Raw genomic sequence first — 13,321 nt, 5'->3', positions numbered from 1 at the left:
GCAAAGCATCCTTCCTTAAGATTTGGTTTCTGATGTGACTTAATAAGCATAATAATGGTTCTTTCTTCTAGCCGTTAATAAATCTGTCCAAGAATATCATAAATTGGCTATCCACTGTGAGCAGGGAACTGAACCAGTGCTAATATAAAAGATTATAGAAGATATGGACGATGTGGTACAAAAGGGACAGGAGTTCAGAGTTGATTATATATCATATATGTATAAACTATATATGTTAATTACATATGTACATACAAAATCACCCAACATCAGAAGAATATAAATAGTGCAAATATATATATAATGAAAAAGCATTAGGAGTTTACAGAAGAACCAATATAATGAATTTTGCTTAGTAGGGGAAAAATGTTTTGGAACAGGTGATGTGGACCCATGTTTTGAAGAAACAGAGGGGCCATCAGGCCCATAAGAACAAAACCCATGCCTATGTTTGCTCCCCATCTTCCCCCACCTCTTGCCACCGTAGTACCTGGTGCACTGTAGACGTGCAGCTGCTACTAAATAAATGAATAGCCAAGTACTGAAAGCAGGAGAGACTAGGTTATGTAAAAGGGCAAGCATGTTATGCCAGGGAAGCAGCAATTTATTTTCCTGGGTGGAGCCAAGAAATAACATGCAAAATGGTGGAAAGGAACGAGAGAAGGAAATGATGAATGGCCTTGAAGTCTTGCCAGGAATTTGGTTTTAACAGATAGTAACAAACACTTTATTATCCATTCATTCATTTATTCCACAAATATGTAGTAAGCATCTACCATGTGCCAAAGCACTTTGCTGAGACCCGAGGGTTCTGTAGTGAACAAAACACAGTCTCTGTCTTCGAGGATTGGGCAGCCTTTTCAACATGAGCTAGTAAGTGGTGGCACATACTTATGGCTCTGGTTATTGTTATCCTAACAGTATTTAGCAAAAGGGAGCAATCTGTCTAGCCTCCATCATAGACAGCTCCGGCAGAGAGCAGAAGCCTTCATTAAAATGAGCTCCAATGTGAAGTATGTCAAAATAACAGATGATTTGAAGGCAGTAAGGAGGATTTAAAACTCAAGGAAGAACTTTTTGCCTGGAAGATTGTCTGGGATTATAGAATGGTCGATTGAGTAGCTGTGGAACCAGGCTGAGTTTATTTACGGGCCCTTGCATGAGCCCAAGACTGTCAGTTTTTTCATTTTGGGGCCTGAATGATGGGCTAAAAGGATAAAACTCTTGGTTCAGAAAAAAAAAAAAAAAAAAGAAGATGTTTACATTGATTTGGGGTGGGGGAGGGTTGTTCAGATTTAACTTGCTTTTTGACATATGTCCCTAGGGTCATGGCTGAAATCAGTTTTATTAGAAACCAAACACAGAAATAAAAACTTTTTATTTAGGGACAGAATGACACGGCAAATTGATTTTAGGGCAGATGTGGAAATGAGTGAGACCTCAGAGCAGTACTTCCAACAACCGTGTTTAATGAGAAGACATTGGTTAGTTTATTTCTGAAATCTTACAAATTCTAAGATCACCGCCTGCTACTGGAAGATCTTGGCCTCATTTTCCATCTATCTCATTTTTTTTCTTTTTCTTCTTTTCTTCATTTCTTTTTTTTTTTTTTCCCCAGGATGACGGCCTCCCAGAAAATGAACATCAGCTGTCAGTAGCTGGAAAGATAAAGAAGCATTTCAACACAGGCCCCAAGCCGAATAGCACCGCAGCTGGAGTTTCTGTCATAGCAGTAAGCATCTGAAATATCCACCTATAACTTTGTAAAAGCAATCCACCTAAGAGACAGGCATTACTCAGGAGAGTCCACCCAGAGACAGCAGAGTGGGTCATTTCTTTAGACAGCTCGACCATTGAATGCACTGGGGGAGGCTCGGGGCTTATATACATTATGTGTTTTCGCCGAACGTTTCCCTAGGAGTCACATCATTATCCAACACCTCCAGGGTGTCTCGCGGTACATATTAATTTCATGATTTATTTTTTAAAGGAGAAAACCTCCCCCACCGTGGACTCTGTGCCAATGCAAACTTTGGGACTCTGAGGAAAAGAGTTCACAGTGTCCTTTTGCCAGGACCTGGAGGGACAGGGAAGCCGGGAGAGACAACACTGCAGAGAGAGATCGGAACACTATAGATCTTTGTACGAGACACAAATGAAAGCCAAAACATAGCAGAAGGCTTGCGCAGCACGATTTTCAGTGAAACTGAACTGCTGTGAACACCCAAAGAAATAACGGAGTCTTGCTCCTTAGAAATTTCTGTTTTTAAAGTTGAAAGTCTTTTACCATTTACCATTTTATTGATGTGGCTGCACAAGGATTTTTTTTTTTCTGTTCTATACATGCAGACATACACTTTATGCAATTTGATAGCAGCTCTAGGCAAAGATTAAATTGGGCAGAGAAATAATGAAACCTCATACTTCCTGGTGTCATATTCTAGAGTAAATATATTCAGGTCCCAGATTACTTGAGTTTTTAATAATTTCCTCTTTTTTCAGAGTATGTAAATTTTAACAGCATACTCAATGTGAAATCGCTTGAGCTGTTTTTTCTTTTCTAAACAAAGAACTTACACACTACAATGTCGAATTTTAAAAAGCATATATGCTATTGAACAGTACTTTATTGCTCATGAACGGTACTGTTTTACCACTTCTTTGGGTGTCTTTATTTCCTTTCTTTGTTTCTTTTTTGGCTCCACTAGAGCCCCAGATAAACTAAAGATGGATAAGTGACACACTCAGTACAATCAGTCCCAGATCCGGGTTACTAAATATTTGATATGAGCTTCCAGAATTTGCAGATGGCACAAATGTATGTATACACGTTCTCGTACCGTTTGCATTTCGTGTTTTTTGGTTGAACCCTTTCCACAGTGAGCCACATGTGAGTAACTGGCTCACGAGCCCACTCACGGTGCTAAATAGAACGCAGACTCTTGCAGATGCTTCCCGGTGCTGCCGAGAGTTTAAAATTCCAAGTTATTCTCCTTGCCCTCTCTCTCGAGTTTGTTCTAAGGAAATGCAACGTACAAGTGCACTGTCCTTCGTGTCTCTATAGATGTGGGTGTTCTTTGTTGTCAGCTAATATTCGGTCAGTAATTTTTGGAAGTAACAATCTCATGGCGATTCTCCACTAAACCAGACCTTCTATACTCTGTTTTCATCGTTCATTCCAGATAGAAGTCTATTCCAAAATGTTTGACTCCACAACTTGCTTTTGGAATGGACTGCCAGCACGCTTGTCCATGAAAAGGACTGGTTTTCTGCTCCCACTGAGGGCTTATGGGGCTAGAAAGGGTGCCTTTCCACCTTCGTCACTTTGTTTTTTGTTTTCGTTTTTCTTGGTCTTTTATTTTGATTAGTCTTTGGTTAAGTTTGCCTTGGTTGCTCAATAATGGTTTGTTCACGGTATTCTGGGAGTCTTACAATGACTAAGGGCAGGAACTTCAGGGCAATTTTCCAGTGGATAGACAACACAGATTTGAGGAGAAATCCTACTTTAATCAAATTGGGATAAATTCTGAAACCTAATCCATCGGAGTTTATTAAAACTTTATCTAAGTGGATCTCAAAAAACTCTAACTTAGTATTTGAAGATCAAGGCCTATGGAATTTTTCCCCCTAAATATCATGATTGGACCATTTTGAATACAATTCCATATCAGTTTCTCAGTTCATCACTAACATTTCCATGGAAACTATACAAACTAGTAATATAAATTGTAAAATGGACTGTGTATGGCTGCGTGTACACATTAGTTGTGTGCTTATTGAATCTTCTTTATTCACTACAAATCTAAAAAAAGCATCAACTTAACTCAGACTCAAAACAATGAGCTGTTTGGAGAAATCTCTGGGAAAGTGCCTTGTCCACTCTAAGGCACAATTCACATGTTAATCAGCATTGTTAATATTTCAAGCATGAGAGAGAGAGAGCACAACTGTAAATTTCAGGTGTTGTTTGAGGAGTAGCTGGCCTGCCCTGATGTATACATTTCTGTGCCCCCCACAGAGTGCTTTTCTCTCAGAAATGTCCACACCCTCCATTAAAACCTGGGGGAGGTCGCCGGTGGCAGGGCGGGGCTAGGGATTAGAAATTGGCCAGTTTGGCTGCCTTTGTGATTAACTTTCAGAATAGCATTGGATAAGTCATTTATACTCCACAGCAGTTTTCCCGTTCTCACAGGGCAAAGACTAAGTCTCAGGGGACTAGCACAAGAAAAAGGAGCCCTGACATTAAATAATACTGTTGACCCTTGAACAACACGGGTTTGAGCTGTATGGGTCCGCTTAGATGTGAGTGTTTTTAAATAAATATATACAGGACTGTAAGTGTATTTTCTCTTACGATTTTCTGAATGACATTTTCTTCCCTCCAGCTTACTTTATTTACACAGTGTGTAATATATAGACAAAATATGTGTTAATTTCCTGTTATCAGTAAGGCTTCCAGTCTCCAGTCGTCTTTTAGTAGTTAAATTTGGGGGACTCAAAAGTTATACATGGATTTTTGACTGTGCTGGGGGTCAGCATCCCTACCCTCATTGGTCAAGAGTCAACTGTATTCCAATTCAAACTACGGCATAACTGCCAAAGAATGATATTCTGCTCTGAGGCAGACTATAAGTGGGAGGTAGGAGGAACATCCTTCATAAGTGGTGCATCCTATAAACACCACTGAACAGTTTAATGACGCAATATGATTATTAATTCACCTATATGAAAAATTCCTATAATTAATATAATGTTGTAAATGGCTTCTATTGATAGATAAGAAAAACTGATTGCAGCATACATTTCGTTCAGACAGAATTTTTTCCCATGCGCACGTGTGCTCTCCCCAGAGGCTATAAAATAATGTATTTTAATTTTAAACTGCCTCTATGGGACCGATTGTTTGGAAATTACACACACCCTTTAAAATGAAAAACAAAAGGTATTTAGAATGTAGTATCAGTCAGCTTATATTTTCAGGAAATCAACAATTAAAACATTAATCTTTAACTGGCACTCCTCTTTCCTTAGTTAGAAATCTAACTACCCACTGGAGATCAGCAATGCTTATAAAGGAATTCATGACACTTTTTCTTTCCCAAAGTGACAAAGGAAAAAGAGCATCCTGTCATAACAAACAGGATCTAGTCTCAGATGTAATTTATGACACGAGCGTAGTTTAACATGCACTCGTGGTTCTGAACCTCAGTGTTTTTTGTTCCTGTTGTCATTTTTTTTTCTTTTCTGCTTCCCACCCCCTGCATTATTAAGACCAAAGAAAGGGCAAATGATAACTTTATATTAAGGTTGCAAGAGGTCCTCAAGTTGGCCAGGAGAGTAATTACCAGCTGGAGGCCCATGGCGATCACCCGGCCCTTCTAAAAGGAGAAAGGGTGTTCTGACATTGAGGTCAGGTGACGTGATTAGGTGGAAACCCATTGCTACCCTTGTAAATGCAGCACTCTGCCTTCTCAGAAGCACTCTGCCTTCTCAGAAAGACTCCATTGTCCCTTTACTACCTTTCTCAGTAGTTGGGGGATTAAAACGTGCGCGCACACACACACACACACACACACACACAACAGAACAGAGAAAGGGAAACAAAAGGTTATTAAAATGCAATTTATAGACATAAAATGGAATTAGAGATGACATTTTAACGGTGGACTTCTTGGGAGCTGAGGGAGGGAGGGAGGCATTATTAGATTTGCTCAGCTTGATGAAGAACCGATGACTAAGATGTCAGTTCCAATTTATTTTTCCTCATTTAATTCTGTTTATTATTTTAACCGATAATTTTCCTAATGCTTTAAAGTTCTTCCTTTGCATTTTGCTCATGCAAATAGAGCATTTCAGTCTAATTGAACAAATCCATACTAATCAGTGTGCAAATAATTGTGATTCTGGGAAGCCGAGTCGTACAGTGAGAGCCCGTGGCACTAACGCCTTCTGATGTGTGTCCTGTTATGGGACACTTGGCCTGTAGATGGCAACAGAGGACTAGTTACCGAGTAGCCAACTCCGTGGACTAAAACAGAAGTGCGGGACTTCATATGACTCCCTGAGGCAAGGGTACTTGGATTCTTTTTTTTTTCTTAAATGAAACGAAACGCACCTTTTTTAAAGATTAAAATCTCACATCGCTGTTCCACGAACACCCAGATAGCCTAGTTTATAATCAGAACCCCCAGTCCTCCAAGCAGTTTTTAGTTTAAACGTCTGGTGCCCCAGTCTGTTTTTGCCATGCCTTTGTGAATTCAGAAGTAGAAACTGTCAGCACAGCACTCTCGGGCGCCTCTCTAAAGAAAGGTGTGCGTGTTGCCTCCTCTCGTGGGCAGAATGGGCGAGTGGGTGTACCGCATGGGTATTGTTTTCAAGTTTGGGGATTGAACCTTTTATTCCTAGGTAGCCAAAGCCTAACATCTTATTCCAGGATGAACAACTTTGAGACCTTATCCTGTCTTCTATTTATTGTACCTTTGGTTAATCTTAAGCTCTTGACTGTACATATGCATTTTTAATATACACTGAAAACTATTTTTCATTTCATTTTATTTTCTGTATTTTCATAGAGAAAACTTACTGTTTTATATTATATCTTTTTAGTTCAGAAATGTAATTAAGATTCACCTTTAAGAGTAGTTCTGCTTTCGAAGATTAACTCTTCAAGAAAGAATTCCAAATCGCTGTGATTTGTGAGGGTTCCTGTCATCTTTTATTTCATATTTACGAAGCCCTCAAATTTAAGCCTGATGGGGTAAGATGGGGAGGAGGGGGTCCGATCTGCTTTCTCCTAGGTTGCTAAAACGATTTCAGTACTTCATTTAATTGTGAAGCATTTTCCATTCTATGGCATATGAAGAGGTGTTTATATCTTTTGAAATTGAGAGGACATTATTAAATGTGCATTCAAAACCTTGTCTGACAAATTAGATCTATTCTAACAAATTGGCCTCCGAGATATTCATGAGGGATTAGTGTTTTTTCTTGCCTTTTTATTTTCAAGGTGCAGATTTAGGGTATTAGCTAGTTACCCTGCAGAAGAGGCATCGTAACTATATATGAATATATAGTCAATGAAGAAGAGCTTGGTCTGGAGTCGTTAATTCTTTAGCACAATGTCGATCCACTGAGTTGCCCCCATTTCTCTCTGCTCAGCTGGACCACGGGTTTACCATCAAGAGATCAGGGTCTTTGGACTACTACCAGCAACCAGGAATGTATTGGATAAGGTATGAGATGGTGCAGCTCAACAGTCAGTGTTTCCATGGCAACGTGCTGGCAGTCTCCATTAACCAGTTCCTTCAGTGGATAAACATGCTTTTGATTTGTTATCCAGTCCATATGCTGCTTTATCAGTTTCATTTTAATCTTGATTGAGATGCCACACCCCCTCATTCCTTTTTTTCACCCATTATTCACACTGACATTTGCCAGCTTTCTTTCCATTGCACATGCTCAGTATCAATTTTCCTTACAGTTAAAAGGACAGTATATTTAGTGTTAATGCCAAAGCCTTTTCCTGATGTTGCTAATTAAAACAATGATTACCGGTGCTCTTCTGTCCCTTAACAAATGGAAGAACAATAGTGCCTTAGTGTACGTTCTATAGAAGTATATACTGTCATTTTAAAGTCATCAAGCCCAACCTTGACCTTATTAGATGGATGAAACAATGCATTTACACGTTAGTAGTAGAAGCTTCTCCAAGTACAATGAGCTATAGAATGCATTGTGTGTGTTGGTAAGCTTGTGTTTTCAAATTCTCCACCTTTTTGTTTTGTTTTGTTTTCGTTTTATTGTTACCTCTCTCCCCCTGGAAATCCCTTTATGTACTAGCTATTGCATGAATTTATTTTTCAATATTTTGTAACTGTCAGATTATTTAGCCGGCTTATCTGCAGAAGCAAAGGGACTGTGTATGGGAGGTATCGATTTTTTTTTTTTTTTTTTTAAACTGGGCTAAGAATTCTATCCAATCATTTTCTATTCTAGTCAACTGCCCTGGCATTTCCTTCAAGGGGCATTGTTTGTGTCTCTTTAAGTTATCCACAGGCAGGATGGTTTTTGATGATTTGGAAAATTTACTCTGAGAAGTCCCAGGGAACTTTTCTCCTCCATCTCGATGTTTCTGAAATGATCTCCAGGTAAAGCTCCACATCTTAGTGTTTGCTAGGAAAAATTCCAGGGGTTTTGGTATTTGTTTCCATCAAGTGATGGAGTCTATCTGCAGAAATGTAGCTACCTGATGTTTTTTTCATGCATTAGACTACTAAATTTTAGAAAACAAGAAATATATGTGTGTGTGTATATCTATCTATCTACATAGATAGATAGATATAGATATAGATATAAGATATACACACACACAATATGTAATTTTAACTCCCAATTAATTATTCCTAATTTTTACTTCTACACTCAAAACAAAGGGCTTAAGAGAGCAGTAAAGGGCACACTTTGAAAAACTATCCAGTATACTAAAGTCATGATAGTTTCCAAGTCTGTTTAAAGCAGGAAAACACCTAAACTTAAATGAATGTTTTAAAATCAGTTTTATGTCGAAGGCTATTTGTGTCTTCTAGACTGATATGCGTGCAGGAATTACACGCAACCTTTTTATTTACTTAAGTAAATTAATTTTATATGTATAGAAAGAACTCTGTTTTATTTTTAACCTTTTTTGGGGGGGGGTTAATCAGGATTTACCTTTATGCAGACTCTTCTTTTTGACTTTTTAATGTAGAAAACGGTCTCTCCGTCTTTTACTTTTCACTGAAGGATAATCTGCATTCAGAAGGGTGCACATATCATGAATTCTCACGAACTGAACACGCCCCTGTAAGGGACCCCAGGTCGGGCACAGAACATTGCTAGCACCTCTGGAGATTACCCCCCTCCACCTCAGGGCCCTTCCAGGAGGGTCACGTAGCCCCAAGGGTAAACACTGACCTGGACTCTATCCACGTTAATTAGCTTTGCCTGGTTTTGTACTTTATATAAATGGAATCACTCCATGCGCTGCCCTTTTTGTTAATTGTGTGCCTCCTAACCTCAGGCATAGTAACCAAATATATATGAGTAAAGTTGATATACAATTAAAAATAGGCATCAAATATGCCTAATTACAGTTGTGCATACTGGTACAACACACATTGCACATATAAATTAATCTGATTTCCAAAAGAAAGCTCTGGGAGATTCCGTTGCTGGATTTGTGAGATTAGGGGTGGGAGCAAAATGCCAAGTAAACACAATAATTAATAAATGTAGCCAAGTATAAAAAGGCCATTTGACTAAAATCCTAGTGATGGTTCCCATCAGCAGACAAAATGACACATCCCTGAATAATGGGCAGGAGCAGATGGGAGATAATCTCTTTTTTCTTCCACACATAAACTGCTCTGTTTTCCAGCTGGGGGCAGTAACAACAATGTTTATAGTTAATGTTGGAGTAAACAGCACACCCAGTATGTAAAGTTAAATTGGAGAAACGAGGCTAAAAACTCATCGGCATATATGCTTAATTAGGAAGTTTTATAATGCCATTTAGCCTCAGAACGAACACACTCTCCTCACTGATTGCAAATGCTTGCCTTTTATCTCCATGAAGTAGGAGCATTTGTCTAACCACGGTGGCAGCCAACTTCCAACATAAACAATCATTAGAGGCAAACATCCCCGCTCCCAATTGTTGTGTTTACAAGTGCTCATGGCTGTTTTCACTTCTCTGAGCATAACACTTGGGAGTCGGGGTTGCTTTTTTGTAAAGCAGCTCGCATCAGGGCATGGGCTGGAAAAGCATCTCTTCGGGGTGCCCAGAATTGTCATGTCCTTCGTAATAGGCTTTTCGGTGATGGTAGAGAAATGGTGGGGGTCCGCTTTCCTCTTTCTCCCCTTCATTCTCTTGCCTCTTAATGGGGGAGCTGCTTCCAAGCTGTAACCAGGGGAGCAGTGTCCTCCTTGGCCCATTTTTCCAGGAGTCCTTGGTCCTGTCACCTTGAGTCCAGGGGGGACACTCCCCGAGGAATGAGCCGTTGAGGCCATTCCACTCCCTCATGGCCTTACCATGAGCCGCTGGAAACCACTTACATCTCGTTACATTGTCCCCTCCTGAAAATGCGTCCTTATCAATGGGGGATGTGATCATACACATCCTGTGCCTCTCTCAAGTGAAGCTGTCACTGTGGCAGGTGCTATGGCCAACAACACACGGAGAAGAATCCTGCATCTTCCACACGCAGAACAAGGCAACAGCCAGAACGTGGTAACCTGATTAAACAGAACAAATATCCAAACAAGACGTAAGCTGAAAATGCTAGATAAGACAAAATGCAGAGGTGAGCTAGGACAAAAGGGTGGTTGAGTTCCCAGGCATGACGTGACTAAAATGTGCATATTGGATTCAAGCACCATCCTGAAACAGTGAGTAATGAGGCAGAGCGGTGGCAGCCAAGCGCAGTCTTTGCAAGGCTATTAAATGCTGTCATGCTCGGCTCTTAAAAGGAATGGGGTCAGTTAAATGCATCTTGCTTGGTGTAGGTTTGAAAGAAGAGTTCCCATGAAAGCCAGAGAGGAGACCCCAGCATGGTGTCTGAAGGGCTCCCAGGCCAGCCTCCGCCAGCAGCCAAATGCCCACCGCAAGTTCCATGCATTGCAGGTTGTTTCGCTGCGAGTTGCCTTGGCCTTCCTCCACCGTGGAGAGAGTGCTCCCCAGTGAGTGTCAGAGCACTGGCAGAAGGAGGAGCAGACGCCTCCGTTCCAGCAAGGGACTAACCACCCTTCTCCACGCCAGTCCTGAGACTCTGTAACCGAGGGTTTAACACGTAGGGAAGGCATAGATTTAAACTTCAAACCACCCAAGCTGTGATGACAGAAAAGGATCAGGGAAGTAGGAGGTTTGGTTTTGCAACTGTACCTGGATGTTACAAAGTGAAGCCGAGACGCTCAAAAGATGGGCAGGACTGTAGGCCCACCAATGGTATTCAAACACAGGAAGCATGAGACATACGTGTTATTTCGCCGAGTCCAACAGGGTGCTCACTGTTTGAGATTTTGTCTTTTTATTTTCAGAGGCTCCCTAAGAAAGGAGGTCAACAATATCTCTCTGTCTTTAGAAATATAACATACTTAGTATTAAAATGAGAAGTTGTCATGGCATCCCAAGACTTACTGATTGGGTATAAGGTGAAGTGAGATTTTAAACTTCTCTTGACATCCTCGATTGTTCAGTATTGATCAAAAATATCATATTTACTTTTGACCTTGCTTCAGAATCTCTTTTCCTCTTTTTGATAAAAAAAAAAATCTACACTCTCCTACGTATTTATTCCTGCCATCCTTTGACTCCAGATGTTCCCCAGTGATGTTTGCTGATACAATATAGATTTTATTTGGTGTAAGTATGTAGGAAGAATAGTCATGAAGAACTTAATCCATAAGCATTGACACACTGTTATTCTATTAAGAAAGAGTGTAAATGTCCATCTGCTGAAGCCAGACAATTCTCAAATACATGCAAGCCACTTGACACTTAGAGAAACCAAAAAGTCCTGAAAATTGAGATGTAACGAACTTGGTTAGAGATTGGCAGCACAGCGTGTACAGAGTTGATGACTTTGCTGTTGGGAAGGACTGGTTTGGGATCCAGCCCACAGCACTTCCCGCAGTGTGACCTTAGGCACGTTCCACGTTTTTCTCTGATTTTCAATTTCCCCATCTGTAAACATGTGAAGAGTATTACCAACCTCCCAAACCTGTGGCCAGGATTGTATGAGCTGCCTGTGCTAACGTGCCTTCACAGACCCCTGCCCAAAGGAGGAACTCAGAAAACATTGCTTCACAGGGTTCCTCTCATTTCCAGGAGAATATCTTGCACTCAACATAGCAGATAGATCTGCCTGAGAAAACCGATCTCGCTGCAGATCAAAGCATCCGCTATTAAAGTAGAACCATGAGCATTTTTGATGCTCTGATTGGGATAGACTGCCGAGTAACTTATATTATTCATGAGCATTTGTGGCATTAAGTGATACTTAAAGTACTCTGTTGCCAAAAATCCTCATGAAGTATAAGTTTTAAATGTTACTCTCCGGGGCAGAGATTGGCACACTACAGCCATTGGGCCAAGTCTAGCCCACTGCCTATTTTTGTAAAGAAAGTCTTATTGGAACAAGGCCACACACATTCATTTATAAATTGTCTATGGCTCTGTTTGCCATACAGTGGTAGAGTTGAATACTTGGGTCAAAGAATCGTACGGCCTACAGAGGCTGAAATATTAACTCTTCGGCCTTTCCATAAAAAGTTGTTTCACTCCCATCCTAGGGGGAAAATATTTCTAAGTTAAAAGGTACCATCTGGTGGGGTTGTTAAAAACTGTATCTCTACCACCTACTGGAATGTCTGGCACATAGTAGGCCCTCAATAAATGTCTGTTAAATCAATGGATAAATGATTGAACTGTATAATAAAGGGACCATTAATATAGAAGAACCTTAATTTTGAGGATAAACATGTTTTTGAAGGATTTGGAGTATGTTAAAGTTTGGACAATTAAATTACGTATGAGATGCTCTAGGATAGCATTCCATTTATAGCGACCTGAGAGGAAGTCTTTCAGTAAAGCTAAAAAGTTGTTTTGTAGTAAAAAGAAATACCCATAACTTACCTGCTTAGTAAGTTCTACATTCCCATAGGTTTTCTTAAGGTTAATTATGGCTGTGGTTGTGCTTTGGGTTACTAGTATGATGAAGGGAAACAAGATGGCAGATCAGTTTAGCTTCTCTTATGAGAAAATCAGGGTCTGTAGGGCAGAGGGAGCACATGGATTTTGTCCTCTAGAAGCCTGAGCTCAGCAAGTGGCTGTAATTTTAACCCTCCAGTGAGAGGCCATCAGAAACCCATTCTAGAGAGCAGGGACAACTTGGGATTCCACTAAGAACAGACCAGCAAGAGGAGCCTCTGTTTAAGAAAGGTGGTGGAGAAGCATCTGGGCAGTTCTGCCTGGGGCAGGAAGGAAAGAACACTGAAGAGTCACACCTAGGAAGTAGCTTAGAAGGCTACTAGGTTTCATTCCATGAGGCAACCTTTTGCCATTTCAATAGGGCAATACCGTGTCATAGATCCAGATCTGGGGCGGCGCCTGGCGAGACCCCAAACGGATATGAAAGCAGAACAAAACAGAATCATAATAAGCATGACAGAAAGCCGAATGAAACGAGGAAGGTGACTGCCTCAATCGATTTGCCAGTTTAATTTTACTAGCAAGCAAAACATGTCCAAAGTGGCGAGCAAATCGTAGCTCAGTCCCTACAGAGTG

At 40.4% G+C, this 13,321-nt stretch overlaps 1 protein-coding gene across 4 annotated transcripts in view; it reads left to right on the top strand.

Annotated features, from left to right (window-relative positions):
* The window catches only part of DCLK1 (doublecortin like kinase 1), a 348,175-nt gene that overhangs the window by 322,328 nt on the left and 12,526 nt on the right, over positions 1 to 13,321 (top strand). For 2 of the 4 annotated variants that reach the window (XM_032593840.1, XM_032593833.1), the window contains exons 16-17: positions 1,619 to 1,732; positions 7,159 to 7,232. In XM_032593840.1, the coding sequence (XP_032449731.1) occupies positions 1,619 to 1,732; positions 7,159 to 7,232 (188 nt within the window). The remainder of the gene's footprint in view (positions 1 to 1,618; positions 1,733 to 7,158; positions 7,233 to 13,321) is intronic. The other 2 variants (XM_032593819.1, XM_030309040.1) reach the window with 1 other exon arrangement.

Source organism: Lynx canadensis, chromosome A1, assembly GCF_007474595.2.
Source record: "Lynx canadensis isolate LIC74 chromosome A1, mLynCan4.pri.v2, whole genome shotgun sequence".
Classification (NCBI taxonomy): Eukaryota; Metazoa; Chordata; class Mammalia; order Carnivora; family Felidae; genus Lynx; species Lynx canadensis.
The sequence above is the reverse complement of the archived record's forward strand: the minus strand, read 5'-3'. Positions and strand labels throughout refer to the sequence as shown.